Source organism: Venustampulla echinocandica (genome assembly GCF_003357145.1).
Source record: "Venustampulla echinocandica strain BP 5553 chromosome Unknown scaffold_1, whole genome shotgun sequence".
NCBI classification, from domain to species: Eukaryota; Fungi; Ascomycota; class Leotiomycetes; order Helotiales; family Pleuroascaceae; genus Venustampulla; species Venustampulla echinocandica.
Window position 1 is genome coordinate 3349496 of NW_022474206.1, and position 18592 is coordinate 3368087.

General features: G+C 47.9%; 7 protein-coding genes across 7 annotated transcripts; 3 read left to right on the plus strand and 4 right to left on the minus strand.

The window, feature by feature from the left end:
- Positions 1-255: 255 nt before the first annotated feature.
- On the minus strand, positions 256-2009 carry BP5553_03634 (Carboxypeptidase Y-like protein A; the record flags this gene model as incomplete). Its single annotated transcript, XM_032012257.1, has 3 exons — positions 256-756; positions 805-1457; positions 1514-2009. The coding sequence occupies 3 exons, from the start codon at positions 2007-2009 to the stop codon at positions 256-258; spliced, it is 1650 nt and encodes a 549-aa protein (XP_031871950.1).
- Positions 2010-2780: 771 nt separating this feature from the next.
- BP5553_03635 (UPF0023 family protein) lies at positions 2781-3701 on the plus strand (the record flags this gene model as incomplete). The annotated part of the gene is made up of 1 exon (XM_032012258.1): positions 2781-3701. The coding sequence occupies one exon, from the start codon at positions 2781-2783 to the stop codon at positions 3699-3701; it is 921 nt and encodes a 306-aa protein (XP_031871951.1).
- A 479-nt stretch (positions 3702-4180) lies between these two features.
- Positions 4181-4833, minus strand: BP5553_03636 (40S ribosomal protein S18; the record flags this gene model as incomplete). Its single annotated transcript, XM_032012259.1, has 3 exons — positions 4181-4481; positions 4540-4628; positions 4753-4833. The coding sequence occupies 3 exons, from the start codon at positions 4831-4833 to the stop codon at positions 4181-4183; spliced, it is 471 nt and encodes a 156-aa protein (XP_031871952.1).
- Positions 4834-7097: 2264 nt separating this feature from the next.
- On the minus strand, positions 7098-9055 carry BP5553_03637 (uncharacterized protein; the record flags this gene model as incomplete). The annotated part of the gene is made up of 4 exons (XM_032012260.1): positions 7098-8078; positions 8147-8256; positions 8372-8527; positions 8770-9055. The coding sequence occupies 4 exons, from the start codon at positions 9053-9055 to the stop codon at positions 7098-7100; spliced, it is 1533 nt and encodes a 510-aa protein (XP_031871953.1).
- Positions 9056-10376: 1321 nt separating this feature from the next.
- Positions 10377-11622, plus strand: BP5553_03638 (Uncharacterized protein; the record flags this gene model as incomplete). Its single annotated transcript, XM_032012261.1, has 2 exons — positions 10377-10730; positions 10828-11622. The coding sequence occupies 2 exons, from the start codon at positions 10377-10379 to the stop codon at positions 11620-11622; spliced, it is 1149 nt and encodes a 382-aa protein (XP_031871954.1).
- Positions 11623-12043: 421 nt separating this feature from the next.
- BP5553_03639 (uncharacterized protein) lies at positions 12044-14459 on the minus strand (the record flags this gene model as incomplete). The annotated part of the gene is made up of 3 exons (XM_032012262.1): positions 12044-13756; positions 13865-14217; positions 14297-14459. 3 exons carry the CDS (start codon positions 14457-14459, stop codon positions 12044-12046), a joined length of 2229 nt encoding a protein of 742 aa, XP_031871955.1.
- A 1848-nt stretch (positions 14460-16307) lies between these two features.
- BP5553_03640 (uncharacterized protein) lies at positions 16308-18114 on the plus strand (the record flags this gene model as incomplete). Its single annotated transcript, XM_032012263.1, has 3 exons — positions 16308-17396; positions 17450-17786; positions 17846-18114. The coding sequence occupies 3 exons, from the start codon at positions 16308-16310 to the stop codon at positions 18112-18114; spliced, it is 1695 nt and encodes a 564-aa protein (XP_031871956.1).
- Positions 18115-18592: the final 478 nt, after the last annotated feature.

The window sequence follows — 18592 nt, forward strand, 5'->3', positions numbered from 1 at the left end:
GTTACGGAGTATCTGTGAGCAAGCAGTCGTCAGTGTATTATTGAGGGCATTTGACAACAGTAGTCTCCTTGAAATTATGGAAGACGCGTAGTTCGGAATAATTGATTTTGTATATGCAAACTAATCCCTTATTCCAAAGTACAATATAACAGGCACCTAGGCAGACAAAAAGAAAACCCTAACGCCCAGAATACAATTAAACCATGCTCATATCAACAACCTTAGTAGCAGAAACTGGATGCACAGCTAGAGCATTCAGTACCACTCTCCGCCAATCCATCTGTTGAGGAAGTCTAATGACGCCTCGGGTTGGTCCATCGGTACCATGTGGCCAGCTCCGAATATTTTCATGAACGAGAAGTTTCCACTTGTCTTCACCTTTCCATACTTCTTACCCTTCGTAACCTCCAAGTACTGGAAGTCAGCGCCATTGAAAGTCTTCTGGCCAGGCCATTCGAGGGCGTCAGTCCAGGCTTGGTTACCAAGCCAATTGCAAATGAAATCAGCATCACCGGCATAGATGAGAACTGGGATCTCTTCCAAGATGCCAGGGACCAAACGATGGAAAGGCTGCATCCAGTCTCCCTGGAAAAGGAAGTTTCGGTTGATATCAAAATTGCAGCTGTCGTAAGAGCTAACTTCAACACCGAGCTCCGCTTGGATTTCCTTCTTGTTCAAGAACTCGCTGATATAGCCAAGAGCTGAGTAACAAAGATTGCTAGAATCTTCGCACTTGCCGCGGATGTCATAAACGTTCTAAAACAGTTAGTGGTGATCTGCTAGCATATGAAAAATGTTACATACCTGGCCAGTCCTCTGGTAAGGGCCGATCATAGCATTGTTGCAGTAGATGCTTGCAGGAACACAAGACCAAACACTCTCGCTGTCATAGCAGTTCTGAATGAGGCTTTGGCATCGGGGAAGAGCATTGTCCATGGCTTGGCATTCGCCCTCATCGAGTACAGGAGCATATCCGCCGCCACCACAGGCCATCGGTTTGTAATGCTCATATTGGGTCAGGCCATCGGTAAGTCCATTTCCGATCAGAATCGACTTCAGGTTGATGTTGCGCTTCTTGTGCGACAAGATCTCAGCTGTGAAAACTGGAATGTAGTGACCGGCATACGATTCTCCCGCAATGTGAAAGTCCTGCTTTGCGTATTCTGGGAATTGCTCGAAAAAGAGGGTGAGTAGCGCGTAGACGTCCTTCCCAGCGGCGACCGTGTTGCTGACGGAGCTACCACTGTAGGAATACCCGACATTAACTGGTTGATCGAGGAAAATGACTGAGGCGTTTGCATTCCAAGAGTATGGGTTGCTGTGAAGCTTGAGATTCTTATCGAGTGAAGATGGGCCAAGTTCGAGGAATAGACCAGTAAGAGACGAGCAACCTGGGCCGCCGTTCAGCCATAAGATTACGGGATCATTCTTGGGATCATTCCGGGATTCGAAGAACCCTTTAGCACTGTTAGCATCTCCATGATGGCCGTGGTTGGTAATCGGGATGACTCACAATAGAAGAGATGCTTATCATTTTCCTCGTCATCGAGATACCCACTATACTGCTTCACGGTATCCACACCAAGCTTTGCTGGGTCGACTTTCTTGGCCCTCAAGTTGTAGCTTTCAAGCTTGCCATCGATGGCTCTCTCCTTCTGGCCTTGTGAGTTCTCAACCCAGACACTCTGGACATCAGCACCCTTCACAACGTAGTCCCAAGTGCTGTCGGGCTTTCTGGTGTGCGGCTTGGGAGCCGAGATGAAGCTCGACTTGTCCATAGCCTCGGGGAAAAGCAGTGCAACTTCATCCCAGATAGCTCTTGCGTCCGCGGGCATATCCTTCATCGATTCCCAGATATCGTGAATCGGCTTTGACCACGCATTAGAAATCGGTTTCACTGCATCCTGGAGGGGTTTCTGATGGTCTGCCACGGGGTTCTTCAGAACATGCTGTTGTGCAGTGACCGCCGATACAGCACCCAGCATCAGGGTGGATGAGAGGAGCTTCATGATGAGGAGCGTCAGCTACTGGCGGACGGACTTGAATTGATCAGTGGTAATCAGAGGATACTACCAGCCAGTGGTGATGATATATACAATGAGAGAAGGGATGGACTGATATAGCCCAAGAGTAACAGCGGATGTGTGGTGTTAACAATGACAGTGGCGAGGATGTAGGAGATATGGGCTGGTGACCACGATGATGCGCTGAGCCGTGATACGGAGTGATACGAAGCAGCTCCGGCCTGTTCCTGTGCCTGTTTCAGCGGTTGGCCGGGAATCGGCAATGACTAGACCGCTTTGGGATGGATTACGTCGTCAGGTGTGCCTTCGCTAAGCCGGGGGCTGGGAGTGATGCCTGAGGCTCCTATGACATAAGGCTAGAGCACGTGCCTGGCTATCTGCAACTGCACAACCACGGCGGGGTAGGTACGAAGGACAAAGTACCGTGGTCCCTAGGTACTTGTGCTTGTGCGGAGTGCAAACACGATCGTTGTTGGTCATGGATGCAGATTAAAAGGAAAGCAATCTTTCTTTGCAAGATCCAGGCCTGAATTAATCTATATCAGGGCCCCGTAAACCCTCAATTTCTCAACGTGTCACCCTGTTAGTCGGTGGCCACAAAGTTGACCCCGCACGCCCCCCCCAAGGCGACCCTACAAGTACTAGCACCAGTCCCTGCCAACAGAACATATGATTCTAGAAACCCTTCTCTATCATACCGAATATTTCATCCAGTATCACACCTAGGTGCCGAACAAGCAAATTTAAGCAGCAAATATGGTTATTAACCAGCCCTCCAACCAGATCAAACTGACGAATGTCTCCCTCGTCCGCCTGAAGAAAGCCAAAAAGCGCTTTGAAATAGCCTGCTACAAGAACAAAGTCCTCGAATGGCGCTCCGGCGTCGAAACCGACCTCGACAACGTACTGCAGATCAACTCGGTCTTCTTAAACGTCTCCAAAGGTCAAACAGCCCCGGCTTCGGATTTAGCAAAATCCTTCGGTCCCAAGACTTCCGTGAATGATATTATCCTCGAGATTCTCAACAAGGGCGAGCTGCAAGTTGGAGAGAAGGAGAGACATGCGCAACTTGAGAGAGTGCACAATGAAGTTGTTTCCATCGTGGCAGGGAAGCTGGTCGATCCAAAGACGAAGAGGGTTTATACCACGGGCATGATTGAGAAAGCGCTTGAGATGTTGAGTTCCCAGGGTTCGCAGGCCCAACAGGAGAAACCTGCCCCGGCAGCCGGAGCAGAGGATGGACCTGCTGCAGAAGAGGCGGAGGCAAAACCTAAAGTCAGGGAGCATGTTTGGACCGGAGTTGTTGCCACAAAGAGCGCGAAGAGCCAAGCCCTCGATGCTATGAAAGCCTTGATCACGCACCAGCCTATTCCAGTCGCCCGTGCCAGAATGAGACTTCGAGTTAGTTGCCCAACCGGCATCCTCAAGCATGCGGCCAAGTCCGCTGCTCCCATAAACCCAGAGGATGGTGAGGAGAAGTCCAAGGGTACGGTAAAGGATCGGATTTTGAGCTACATCGAACAGGTTGAAGTACAGGAAGTTGTTGGCTCGGAATGGGTCGTCACGGGTTTTGTAGAGCCAGGCGCTTTCAAGGGCCTAGGAGATTTCGTTGGAGGCGAGACTAAAGGTCAAGGAAGGGTAGAGGTTTTGGATATGGCTGTTACTCATGAGGATTGAGCAAGACGCGTTGGCATTATGATCATAGTTAGCAAGCATGAAAGGCGTTTTGGAGCGCAAGAATTAAGACCTGGGTTATGACTTGAAACCATTAAAGAGTAGTACGATGAGTTCAAATTTTGACGGGCTGTTCGCGTGACCGAGTACTAAATTATACCCAACCTTTCCTTCATAATCGCCAAGCCACCTGCTCAAATACGTGTTGGCATTACAATCATAGTTAGTGTAACACGCGTTTCGGAGCACAAGAATCAACGCCCCCTGGGCGCTGTCATTCATGAAGAGTGCAACGATATGGCTTGATGCCATTTAGAGTAGTGCAGCGAGTTTAGAATTTGATGATTTGTTCATTTGACCGTGTACTAAAATACACCCAGTCCTTCCTTGTTGTCGCAAAGCCACCCAGCCGGACAAGCAATGCATCAAACCATCGCAAAACAACAAACTCCTCGGCCAATGTATCCCTTGACGCAAAATGTTTAACCACCCTTCTTCTTGGAGACACCAACGGTCCGGCCTCTGCGACCAGTGGTCTTGGAGTGCTGGCCACGGACACGGAGACCCCAGTAATGACGGAGACCACGGTGGGCGCGGATCTTCTTCAGGCGCTCAAGATCATCACGGAGCTTGGAGTCGACACCGTTGGCGAGTATCTGCGAGTCCTTGCCATCGACGATATCGCGTTGACGATTGAGGAACCAGGTTGGGATCTTGTACTGAGTTGGGTTTTGAATAATGGTGACAATTCGCTCGAGTTCTTCGGAGGTAAGTTCACCGGCGCTATATTCCAAATCAGCCCGTATCCATCGACATAAACCAGCAATTTCCATAGCCATACCGCTTGCTCAGATCGACATCTGCCTTTTTGCAGACCAAGTTGGCATATCGGCGACCCACACCCTTAACAGCGCTAAGTGCGATGGCTACCTGTGGAGAGAGTATAGAGTCAGTTTCGGATTCAGTTCAAGAGTAGGCCAGTAAATAATTGCAGAGGCGGCTGGCTCGCGCTCTGGATTGGGATTTAGCTCCATTTCGTTCGGGCAGCACCTACCTTGATTTCACCCTTAATATTCGTATTCAGAAGACGGATGATGAACTGGAAGTTCGACTTCTCGCCAGATACGAGTGACATCGTGGCGGTCGTGATGTCGATTTGTTCAGGAGTGTTTGAGAAGTGAAGTTGCAATTTTTGTGCGAAGGTGTGTGAATTCAAACGCGCTAAGCCTCGCTTAATCAATGGGTGGGACACTAGACTCTCTTGGGGTTAGCGGTACAAGCTCTGCCAAGTTGAGCAATCATCAAGCGACCCGCGAACAAGTTATCCTTCGACATCATGATCGTCCTTTCCGCAAATGGTAAGGATACCAGTGTCCCTATCAGCTCCGTATTGGTGACCGGATCCCACAGTAGTGTACAGTGAACCCTAACTCATTGCTGCCGTAGCATCGCGCGTATCTCTTTAGGCGACGCGGTCGAGATTTTTCTTTAGAGGATCGGACGAAGGTCTACTTGGCGCTCACTCGACCTACCTGAAATTAGCTCTCTATCCACTTCTCATACTCTCATGGAATACTACTACTATCCCGCTTCAATCTTGCGAACTCTATGAGCCCTGGCTGCTTTCGTACGGTCTAGCTTTGTTACTATGTGTAAACGAAGTAATATCGAACATTTTTGCTATAAGTTTATGCACGAAATTTCCAAATAAATTCAAACAATACGAAGTACTCGAGTATCAGTTTAAGAGGGTCTCTAATCATTTATGTTATGTACTACTTTCACTCAATGGAGCTCTCTACTTCAGATCCCCTCTGCCATCTGCTTTACTTTCCAGGACCCTACGGTCTCGTTATATCTGAAATATACTATAAAGGGCAAGATTATAATAAGTGGTCAATTTCAAGACAGGAACTATATGCTCCTGGATGTCGCTTTTGGTTTTTGTCGACGCCGACGTAGTCCTGGGGTATTGCCCACATGTATTACTATACATGTCACTCGCAGGAGTGAGGCGGACGAGCCATCTAGGCCCACGGCCCAACTAGTACTATACTTGCCCTACAATTATTCCTCTTTCCCAGCCGCCTATACCTATCCCACTTCTTTCTTCTGCAAATTATCTACATACCTACCTGGTAATTATTTATTCATTGATGCAGTGCTATCGATTTACCCTGGGCTTTTATTGTGATATTCTCGAGTCAATGAACAAATATTCAAGTGAAGGATGCCGTATGCACCTAGGTACTTCAGACATGTTGAAAATAATAGAGGTCAATAGACGCATAAGAGCAAGCCACTGCAGGGGCAGTTGTATGACCACGTACGAGTGTTAAGTGCCCAGGTGGATTTTCCCAATCGCGCCTTATCATTCCATGGGCAATTGAGATCCATCTCACGCAAGCTCTTTCTAGGTCAAACACACTTCATAAGTGAGGTTCGATACCCAGTACATTGACGATCGGCGCTGTCGATTCCAAGTAGAATTGAAGAAGCGCGAATATCTACAGTTTACTTGCCCAAAAGACAACCCAAATGAGACAGTCCTGGACTGCTGGACGCGTCTCATGATGCGTGATCTAGCTCGAGGTCAATCGGAGATGGACGCGCCTCGAGGTGGCCTGTACTAGCCCGTTACCTATGTATTATTCCCATTCTCGCCATTCAAATCCCACATTCTCTCCAAGCAACTCGCCGTCCTTTGATTCCCCCCAACACCTTTCCACGATCCCTCTCCCACGTATAGTATCACTATCACTATGCCATGAATCATCTCCAGCTCCCACCACGCCATCGTCTTCCCGTCTCGCCGTCTCTCCCGTCCTCGAGCCCAACAAGTGGCCCGTGATACCCCCCTCAGAAATGGTGTCCCCCGTTTCTGGACGAGAGATTGCCGCTTCCGGCCAGCAACCACCCGCTCTTGTCCAATTGGGTCAAGTGATCCACTCCACGCCCTCACTCACCCCCAATCCCCCCTCATCCCCCCCCAGAAAATGGAATTCTCGCTGCTCTGCAGGTGCAGCACAAGTAGCTGAATCCCCGCTGTTGGGATTCTTTTTTTTCGTTTCTTTCTCCAGCACGAAGACCCCGATCAAACTTGAACGTGAGTGAACGCAGGCATTGAGTAAGTGCTCATGTGGCTAATATACGTATAGCGTTTACTGTACTATTAAACGTTATATATTAAAAATGTATGTAATACTTCGGCGAATTGACGGGTGTTGAGAAGCATACTAATGCCTAAGGCAGGGGCGTCCAACCAAGTGGACAATTAAATATCCTGGGTGAGAATGGCCAAATGGTCGTGTATAATCTAGTGCCCAAGGGGCAAGAAATGGGTGCCGAGCCCAATTATATTCGTAAGTGCTTTAATAGATGAAACCTGAACATGGAAACTTACCAAAGTTGCCAGCTTCTCCTCCCTCGCCCTCCACCTCCCTCAGGAGAGCCGCCCCCCTCTAATATTATTGCCCAAAAGAGGGACCGCACCACCACCACCTCCTCTGTCGCTGCCGCTGCCGCTGCCCCCGATGTTGTCACCACCCCCGCTGCTGTCGCTGCCCCTGTTGCTGTCGTTCCTACCACTGGCGCCGCGCCGGCGGACGATACATTCTGGAATAGCGGAGATAATTTCTTATTAAATGATGATGAACTGGAGAAGATGGAGGCCGCTTCGGCGGTTTTAATTACTAAGAAGATAGAAGAGAGGAAGGCGAGGTGGGAGACGGCCCGGGGGGAAGGAGAGGGAGAAGGAGAGGGAGAGGAGAGGGCGAGGAGAGGGAGAGGGAGACCTTGACCACTGACCTCGGGCTCATATAAAACCCGTTGTGCGACTAGACAACTGTAAATGCCCGAGGGAAGGGTATTGTTATGCGCAAAGTTTCTTTCCTTGATATAGCCAGTCGATTCATCGGTTCCAAGTATAAGAGCCTCACCGAAGGCCTTCGTGACAACTCCCAGCTGTACTACCAAACCCTCAACAGAAAGTTCCTGTTCGTCATGTGCCACGACCTGTGGGTGTAAGTCGCTTCTCGGATAGCCCTCTTCATATCCCTTGAACAGTAGTCTGTCAGGGAATTTTACTTTCCCCTCCCACCCACACCAGCTCCAACTTGGGAAAGACCGCAGGCGCTTAGGTATACCAGTACAGTCGTGGATCCAACCGAGGGATTGCGGATTACTTTGAAGTGGCAGTCCGTAGATGAAGCCAGAAGGGATGAGTTTTGTCCTGATCGCAGATAGAATACCTAGCATCGCATTGAGAGAGTCCTGCTCGTTGGTCAAACGTCGCTGGGAATAGCTGGCTAGCACCCTGGCGAATGCGTCGACGTTCCCACCCCTGCGATTTATAGGCGTTGATCCAGGTTCATTCTCATCCTAAACTAGATATCAGCAATAACGCTTTCAATGTAATATTGGGACTTGATCTCCATACCGCTTCTAACACAGCTCGCAGTGCCGACACCGCTGGATGTGTCGTTATCTCCGTGGCCGTAGCGGGTCAATTGACTCAGATATGGCAGCAATCCTGTATGGGAAGTGCCATTGATGCTCACTAAAGAAGATATAGCGTTTCGACAAGGTGCTTTTTTGTAGAGTCCATGCACGGGTATTCCATACAGAGGCATCCCTTGCGGGGGATAAATGGACTAGAGCTGTGAATAGCATACTATCTTCGATCACTTCTTTCAGCTGTTCGCGGCGGGAATACTTGTCCGAGACGCCAGGTAGTCCAGAATCCGAGTCCTTGCCAGCCATAGCGACGATTGTGACTGTTGCTCCAGCATAGATCTGATCCATCATCTCTAGTTGCTCTTTCTTATTAGCTACCTGCTGGGGAGTTAGATTCGGAGATTGGTCAATACAAAGAGCGTCCACCTAGATACGATTGTTAGTCAAGCCTTTGAGCAAACATTTACAAATCAACCAGGTCACCCAAAGATAGCGCTTCCCCAGATTCTTCCTAACGGTGATGGAATCTTCGATAGTTTGTGGTAGCGATTTAGACTCCAATGCCCCATCAACTGGGCAGATGGCCCCCAGACGTAGCTGAGCGCAACGTACTCACAGTTTGCAGGGTAAGGGACGACCTTCCAGGTGGTGATATCGACCATTCGAGCAATCTGGAGTCGCTCTGGTACCAAGGCTGAGCAGACCTTGCCATGAGATTCTAGGCACATATCTAGCGTTCTTTTGACCATCGAGAGGTAAATCGTCGAGTCGACAATTCGTGCATTATGCAATTTCCAACCGGGGAAGGCGTCGCGTGAATCAAGAGCGATTGCAGCTCTACACATATCCCCGAGATAACCGCTAATGTTGCCAAGTGTAAATCTCGAAGTGTATCCGCTCATGGAAACCCTATATACACCGAGGAATATAGCGCAATTTGATTTGGATTCTGGCGAAAGCGAGTCCCATAAATCTTGTCGGGCATAACATCGAAACGGAACGACTGTGTATAGCTCGTCCTCCGGATCAAGGGCTCACGGGCAGGAAGCTGAAAATCAGCCGGCATAACTGGCACGAGGGAGTGAAGAGTCGAGATGATAGTTTGCCTAAGGGCATGTTGAACTTATTTTCAGCCTCGCAGTAATCACCGTACTCGCATCAATTTAGATGCTGGGTGGAGGCCTGTAGCTCCGCATCTTTGAAGACTCTAAGAACGTTGTATTAGCTGCAGCAAGGACATAATTTGCTTGGCTGGCTTTGTAGAGATTGGAGGTAGTCTTGGTCTTCGGTTGGCAGGGCCGATGTTGGGTCACGCTGAGGAGATGTGGTATTGAGTCTGGTGAGCCCATCGGGGCCAATCAGGAGACGAGGGCATGGAACTACGGTGGACTCCAAGCAGCGACAAAATATACAGAGTCTGGATTCCGGCTTAGAAATGTTTCCCTGCGGGTGTAGTAAGTTGCAAAGAGGGCCAGATTACGCCGAAATATCTAGCACCAAAGGAGGAGGGAAAACGTCCCTTATCAACTTATGGTAACAAGGCTGAGAGGCTGGGACAAGCGCCGCCGAGTAAAACAAATCCGGGGGAAATGGGAGATGGGGGAGGGGTTACACGTTATCTCAGTGATACTGTACCAGAGGGCTTCGATGTAATGTGATGTGGTTGAAAAACGAGGCCACAGCTTGAACTGGGCATGTACTGATGAGCTCAGCTGCCCGTGATAGAGTCGACCGACGGGTACCTAGGTACTACTAGTATATTCTGTGGCTGGGTTGTTAATGAGTATTTCGTAGTTAAAGGTCGACCTACTTACTAATAACTTGGATAATACAAAGTAGCATATTTGTATAAATGTCGTGGTTTCAATTGATCAAACTTTGTAGTGGAATTCGGCGCGTTATACGAAGTCTCTGGTCAAATGTCCTGATATACACCTAGGCAGCTGAAGCCTAGAGCCTACGCTGTAGTCCAGGCTCTTCAGGCTCTGTTCCCGTTGCTGGACTCATAGCCCTTGGCATTGGCACCCCTGCTTAGCGTAAACCGGCTTGACCAGACCCTTCGTCCGCCTCATGTCTTGATATATTATTGGCTGGGCTTACTAACACACCCGTCGTTCGACGCAAGGCTGCTCCGATATCAGTATTCACATGGATGCAGTACTCTATACGCAACCTACAGCCCACCCTTCTCTCATCAGACCACCCCAATCCGCGGAGCGAACAATGACACCTCAAGGCACAATATCCGAGGACGAGCGTTATCGTACATCGACACAATACCGTCTTTGGTCTTTCACGCGCCCCTCTATTCACTCCCTGCGCACAACCACCAACCAACTCGCAGCCGAAAATGTGCGAGAAGCGGTTCGCCGGGCAAGAGAAACGCGCGCCGTAGCCTCTGCCGACGTCAGTGAAGCTGATACCGAGAATAGCAGACCTGCCAGTGCAGCACCCGAGGGACCGCCCGATGTGGAGGTGGATTGCCTCACGGTGGAGGAGGAACTCAAGTTGGTAATGTTTTATTGCAGGCAGACGATCCAGCTGGGCGACCACTTGAAGCTCCCTACCGAAGTAAAGGTACTTACTGTCTTTTATCCTTATCACAACCTAATTATCCATCCTTTCAAATATATTTGTGCCTTTTCAGCAACTAATTGGTCAATTTGGGGCGTAGGCAACAGCGATCCAATACATGAAGCGGTTCTACATAACTAATTCCCTTATGACCTACGACCCCGCCTCCATCCTAAAAACTGCGCTCTTCTTTGCTACAAAAACCGAAAACCACTACTTCCGCCTCACCAAATTTGCCGAAGCAATTGGGAAAACGAAGCCAGAAGATGTGCTCGCGAGTGAATTCCTCCTCACACAAGGCTTGCGGTTCACGTTTGACGTACGGCATCCCTTCCGTGCTCTCGAAGGCGCGGTTATGGAAATGCAGGGTATGGCAAACAACACAATTCCAGTTCACAGTACCTTTGAAGGGAGGAAACCGACAAGCATGGCCCGGAGAGTGAAAGAAGCTCACGGCAAAGCGAGAGAATATCTGAAAACCAGCGCGCTGCTTACCGATGTTTATTTCCACTACACCCCAAGCCAAATCATGACGGCTTCCTTATTCATCGCGGATGAAGAACTGATAAATTGGTATATGGCAACAAAATTGCAAGAAGGCAGTGAAGTCCATGGCAAGGTCGTCAAAGCAGTATCCGACTGCGCTTCAATGTTACAAGCTATCCCACCAACTGCCGAGCCCTCAGCAGCAGAGAGGAAGGATATCGCCGCCCTAGGAAAGAAGCTAAAAAAGTGCCGAAATCCAGAAAAAATCGATCTCGTGGGGTTGCAAAGGGCGAAACGGGAAGGCGAACTGGCAGCGGATGACAAAATTATTAAAAAAAGGAAGTTAGAAAGGGAAAAGTCGACGAAGGAAGGGGAGGATCTGTTTGGGCCTGGGATTAAGAAAGACTAAAGGTTTATAGGGCAATTTCCTGGCAGCCAGCGTGGGTTTATGGTAATTAGCGTGGCGTCTCGGAAAAGGTGCATTGAGAAGGCGTAACCGGGTCATTGTAATGACCTCTAATGATATTTGCATACATGGCGAAAAGAAAGGGGACATAGCTAAGCGTGTTTTCAAACCTATTTCTGCATTGATCATCCTCCACGATCTCGTCGATATGCTAGCATAGACGAGATATTAATCGAGATAAATAGATAAATGGGGAGGGATAGCGGCATCGCCCGCCCACTGAGTAAAGAATCGCAACTGAAGCACCATCCATAGATAGAAAGATCTGTGTTGAAATATCATCCCCCAGATTCGCAAACTCATCCTCATCCACACACCACGTCCAAAACTACACTCCCCTTTCCATAATCGAATCTAGCCGAGACTAATGACTTTGGCGAATAGCCCAAGGGAGCTCCGTACCGTCCACTCTCGTGCAAGTCAAATAGTCAATGCCCTCCCTCTCTGGCTCCAACATGCTCTCATTCTCGACCAAGGGCTGAATCACCTTCATCGCATACTGTTTCATGATTCCCAAATCCTCCTTCACTTCGCTTCCATCTCCAACCTCCATTGGGTGCTTAATTTGTGCCTTCAACATATCATTGATGTCGGCCGAAGGCAAATATGCGCCTCCCCCACGTGCCATCTTGCGATACATAACCGCATCCATGGTCCGATGTTCCTCATTCCCGACTGAACGAGCGTGCTTGAGGGAGCTGCGAAACCAATCATGCCATATATGGACGACTTGGTACGCTGATTGAGAAGTCCCCTTGCTATCCCTTGCAAACATTACATCCTGGCCCTCAACACAGATAGAGGACAGAAAAAGAAGCCCATTTACATGGACCTTAAGCTTCTGTAGTTCCTCAACCTTGGCATCGATTAGGTCTAATAGAGGACCCGGAATCTTGTATTTTGGGACCGTGGTCCATGGCCAATGTGGGTGTGAGCCGACGATGTGAATGACCGCTTCTCTGAAGATAGGCACGCATCTTAAAAGGTAAGAGATAAACAGCCAACGGGGTGGATCTCTCCGAATGGCCCTGTAGAGGGAGCGGCCATGCTGTAACAGGGCACTGTTAAGACTGGCGTGTAATATCGGTGTGCTGCCATAGAACTCGGAGATGTTGAGAAGTAGCTCGGTCTCCTGAAGGGCGACTTCGGTGTTTGTGCTGCAGATATTTGGGGGCCTTCCATAGTAAGCCAGGAAAAGATTGTTGAATGCTACTCTAGCTTCGTCATAGGTGATATGTGGGTTAATAACATCGGTATTGGCTGTATCCAAAACCCCATCTTCTCGGGCTTGCTCGTTTTTAAATATGTTACCCTCATTTCCCCCATTGGTTGTGGATGCAGCCAAATTTTCCCTTTTAGTGTTTGGAACGCCTTCGGTCTTTCTGTTCTTAGTAGGTGGAGTAGTTGGAGTAGTGTCGATCATCTCAACCTCCTTCGCACCTCTAGCATAAGGGTTATCTTCCTGACCTTCGATCTGCATACTGTGAGGGCTTGGAAGACTCCCAAGTTCCTCTTTCTCCTTAGCATTTCCAGTGATTTCTGATTCTCTGCATCTCATTTGCAAGGGATTTTCAACTATCTGAACCTCGCCCTGATTTTCCATGTTTTGATCATGTTCTGCACATTCGGCCTTCGTGCTTTGAGATATCCCAGGGCTATCTGTAGCTTCTTCATTTATAATACTCAAGGTATCCTGCCTCTGTTCGTAACTCATATTCAAATAATCCTCAGCTGTCTCCACTTTAATACTTGGATAATCTTCCGAGCTGTCGATCTTGGGGCTCAGATAATTTCCAGCTGTCTCAACAGCTTCTTCTTCTTCTTTAATGCTTGGGTCTTCTGAGGCATACCTTTTCATGTCCAGAGGATCCTCAACGTTGAAATCTAGACCCCTTTCAATATTCTTTCTATTTGAAGATGGTGTAGGATATTTCAGGATGCCGTCTCCAGTGCCGCGATGTTGTTTTGGCGGAGTTCTTGGACTTGAGTTTCCGTCTAACGTTAGGGAGAGCTCGGGACGAGTGGAACGGTTCGAAGATTGTTCAGTTTTGTCCAATTCCTTTGGTGTAGTGAGTGACTAGATCGTATTCAGTTTATTTTTCAATTGTGGATCTTTTGCTCGAGTAATCTGGAAATAGGAAAGAGGTATTATGCCTTTATTTTAGAATAGTTTGGATGAACTTACCGTCTTTGCTAAGAGCCACAGTCCCTCATCTGGATCGTAGCTCAGGTCATATCTGTGGGCGATTCCGCTTGTGCGCGTCATCGCTGCTGCAAGTTGGTGGTTGAATTCGGGAGTTGGCTGCTCCAAGCTTGCTTTGAACCAGTCTGAAGTTCGAGATAATACTCTTGAAAGGAGAGTATATGAGTATTTCTGAGGGCCCTGTAGTTCAATATATACATCACCGCTCCTGAATTGGGCGGATCCATGATCGGTCATCGTTTTTGACATGAATTCTTGCGAGAGATCAATAACTTCAATATGTCTTGAAAGTGACGGGGAGTGTATTGGTGGCGGTGGCTGCGATTCTTGCGTGTCTGTTATTGGAGTGTTAGCATAAGTACTGAAACCATACATATATCTGTCCGATCGACAACGGCGGGGTTGATTACTTACTGTAGATTGCAGGTGTCATACTACGCGTTTGCTTTGCTTTGGTTGATTTCCTGCGGCTATGACAAGTGGAACGTCCAGTGAATTGTCTTTTCTCTAATGGCTGCTCAGAGTAATCTTCATCAACTTCTCGGTTTGAACGTTTGCTGACTTTTCGTGGAGCCATATTATATAAACCTTTGATATATGGCTTATTGATCTGGATGTCAAGCTCCTGATATGTGTCGATATTGTTGACTGATTGGGAATATAGAATATGGTAACGGGACATACGGTAAGGCGACGAAAGCAAGGTAAACTAATGAATTTTGCCCTTTCTGGAGATGAGAAATTAGTCAGGCGGGTTCTGGATAGAAACAATGCTTTATCCAATGCTAAAGTTGACATTGGAGAGATGTGTACAAAGGGGGGATCTAGAGCCGAGCTATCTTTGGGAAGGTAACCTCTGACCTGGTACTAAAGATCAACTTACCCTAAGCGGGATATTGCTTAGACAAATAATGTGATAATGGAAAATAAGATGGTGGTAGAGGTCAAGGTGTGAGGCCAAGGTGATGAATACTGGTCCTTGGAAAATGGTTGTTGCAAGTCGTGCGAAGATGAATAGCATGGGGGTGTTGACAGTGGGTGTAATTGGAAGGAGGGAGCCTAAGATTAAGCGATCAACAGTTGTAAAGAGCTGTCAAATTATTGACTCGTGAAACGTAGTCTGAGCATTGACACATACCTGTCCTGTAATTGGGCTTTCAAGCCACGGCTTGACTTCAAGCAAAAGTGGAGGACAGCAGCTCACCGACAATAGTTGTTAGTACTAGGGGCAAATTCTACCGTTATACCATGTAATTAATAATTGGTTTTGTTGGAACTAGTGCGATGGCAGCTACTTGGCTAAGTGGTTCTGATCAAGTTCTATGGGGTAGTAACGCTAGGGACGAATTGGAAAATGGGAACGACAAATAAAACCGACAGTACTTCAGCAAAAGATGTAGGCATCTCAATATCAGGCCGATCTTTTTGCAACTTTCCATTTCGGGGTCTTTTGCTTTTGATGATCTTATCATGTCGACTTACCTTTCATATTGTGTTCTCCCCCCTTTTGTTTAGCGAGGGTGGTCTGGGAGTATATCTACAAGCGGTTGTTGAAAATATCGTCTAGTCTGAACCATCTCTATTGTCTTTTGAACCTATTTTGCCATCTGCCGAATTTAATTACAGCATCTAATCCCTCATCTGCGGCTTGTATTCCTCGAAGATTCTCGATAGTCGTATGGATATCTTCTGTAGACATAAATTCCTCGACGGGGATTTCTTCAGGGTCAAGCGACGTAAGATCAATAGGTAGGTCCTTTGTTAAATAATACTGTTTCAGATTATAAATCCTCCGATATACAATATTTTTGGGCTCCATATGAGTGCTTCGACTGCCATTTCTGTATTCATGTCAGCTCTTGTTTGCCCGTTGTGATACGTCGGGAGGGACTTGGGAACGTACCGAAGCGAGCCGGCAGCTACGGGAATCGGGCCGCTGACTGGGGCACAAAACGGAACGAGCTACCCCGCCACAGGCTCACAGCCTCATCACCCCAACCCATTATTCTACTGTTTCCACAACAGCTTGACGTTGACAAGTTCCTGTGGCTGGCTTTGTCTTTTCAGACGTTATATGCTACCTAAGTGCCCTGACCTATCCCATCATTACCGTATGTTAGGCTCCTAAGTAGGTGGCTCAAATATTTGCATCCTGTTCAAATGTCGATACGAAAACGAGTCTCGCAAGCGTGCAAGTTATGTGCGTCAAGAAAGATCAAGGTTCGCATTTTGAAACCTTAAAATTAAAATTGATCTTCAGAGTCTAATCTGCATGGCAGTGTGATGGTGTGCTGCCAACATGCGGCCCATGCCAGTACAGGAGTGATGAATGCTCATATGCCGTGCCCAAGAGGAGGTTTGTCTGATAGTCCGTTTGAGACGTGGAAATAAAACAAGACGTCATCGAAATCAGGGGAAGATGCTAATGAGTGGAGCGTCTAGGAGGATAGACCATCCTGCCACTCTACCTAACACTCCAATATCTCGATCGGATGCTACCGAGTCGTCGGTGGCCCGTTCCACGCCTGTAATCAGCCCGAACAAACCACCAAATGGCGATCAGACATCCTCGATCCCAGGGCCCTCGATACCTGTTGAACTATCGAACACGCTTTTCCAGACATACTTTGAAAGCATACACCCAATGTGGCCACTTTTATACAAGCCTTTATATGGATCCTCAGATTATACATATCCTTCGCCTACTATCCCAGATTCCTTGGCAATGGCAATCTTTACGATTGCCTCGTGTATCGACAGATCCCACCCTGTCGAGTGCGGTATTGCAAACCCCTCACAGCCTCTGCACAATTCCCTCAAACCAAAGGCGCTCTTCGAGGAGGCCCTAAATTTACTACAGCGAGGAGCGCGGACTGGTGGCTCCCCGCAGCCCATCAATGCGCTCACTCCGTCCATTACGAGCTGCCAAGTACTCGTAATCTTGACTCTCCAGCAACATGGAATTGCAGAGTATTCTCGTGCCGCTATTTTATTTGGTCTTGCATCAGCCATGGCGATTGAATTGCGATTGAACCGAGCATATGAGCTCGACGATCAGATAGAACGCGAAATACGCCATAGGCTTTGGTGGAATGTGTATGTGTTGGATAAGATGATATCCGGCGAAATGGGTCGGCCAATAATTCTAAGGGAAGAAGAGTCTGACTGCCCGTGGCCTTCAGCCGCCGAAACCGACGAATTCGAACTCATGTCTAGCCACTCTCAACCGCATAGCTCTCCTGGATTAGCTCGCAGAAACACTTTTAAGATGCGAACCATATCTGCCTTTCACAGCACAATATCGCTGTCCATGATTATGGAGCGCATATATCGCAAGGTCTATGGTTTGGCTGCTCGAAAGGCTATTCGCGATGATCAACCTGCTGGAGAGCGCCTAAGAATGCAACTCTGGCTTGAACTTCAACAATGGGAGCGAGATATCGAAGCATCCCCTTTGAAGTTGGACTTGAGCGACGAACTGATGTCTGCGCCTGCAACAGTAACAAACTATGTAGTAAGTGACGATAACAGAAAAATGGAGATTCAGTACGTTAATAACTCCTGTAGATAATGTGGACCGCTACCATATTACTTCATCGACCCTTTATTGCTTGGTGGCGGTCTGACTTAGGTTTCACAGCCGACCCGTTTGAAATATCTCTCCAGGCGGCTAACCAGATATGCCAAGTATTGGAGAAGTACCTTGAATGCCTCCCTCGAGGACCTTGCGACATGATCTTCAGCATATTTATTGCCGCAAGTATACTGCTACAACACTCAAAGAAAGGAGAAGTAGAAGCGATTGACAGAACTCGTCGCCGTCTGAAACTATGTATTCAATGGCTATCAGTGCTAAGCAAGAGCTGGAAGATTGCTGGGGAGCGTTGTAAGTTGCTCGATGATAGTGAGTGGCTTGTGTTACTATTAGTAGCTATACGATTTGTCCTTAGCTGATAGCACAAGTGTTTAACTTGCCCCAAGCATTACAAGAACCAAGGCATGCCCATGGGATAGATGCTATTCAACTCACAACACAGAAAACGACCGTTGGGGGTTTGCCTATCACTGCAGACCAACCCAGCAGTCAACTCCAAATTCTTCCGGTATCCCCAGAGGACTGGTCGTTTTTACAAGGATTTGGCGACTCCACCGATCAATTTTATGCCTGGGATGTAGATCTACGAGATCTCCTGGGCGGACGGTGTGGGATAGACGGGATTGGATACCCCTAACAGCATCGCTACGTATCACATAACCGAAGCCACGATATTGCATTGGTATATCGTGAGTGTAATATTTACTCCGCTCGACAGAAACTTTCACGGACAAGAATCCAGTTGCTGGTAACAAATGTCATGCAACAAGCTAATTAACCAAGCATGATATCCCACGAAAATCAGACTTCTAACAATGGCTGGAACCTCTGGGCTCTATATTATATGTTATATACTGAGGAGCTAAATGTATTAGGTTCGATACCATTAGCAAAGCGTCCTTAAATTCCGGATAGTTTACAGGTAAGGTTCACTCTCGAGTTCCACCACAGACGACGGTACCTTTCTTCCTTGCAATGCTTTTGGTATGCTCAACGCTCTTTTCAACTTTGTAATAGCGCAAGTGCTACCATCAATTTATATCATAACCCCCTTTTGCATCTCTCAAGTCCAGTATCAGGATGATAGCAGAGGGATACTAGAAGAAGGTTGGAGA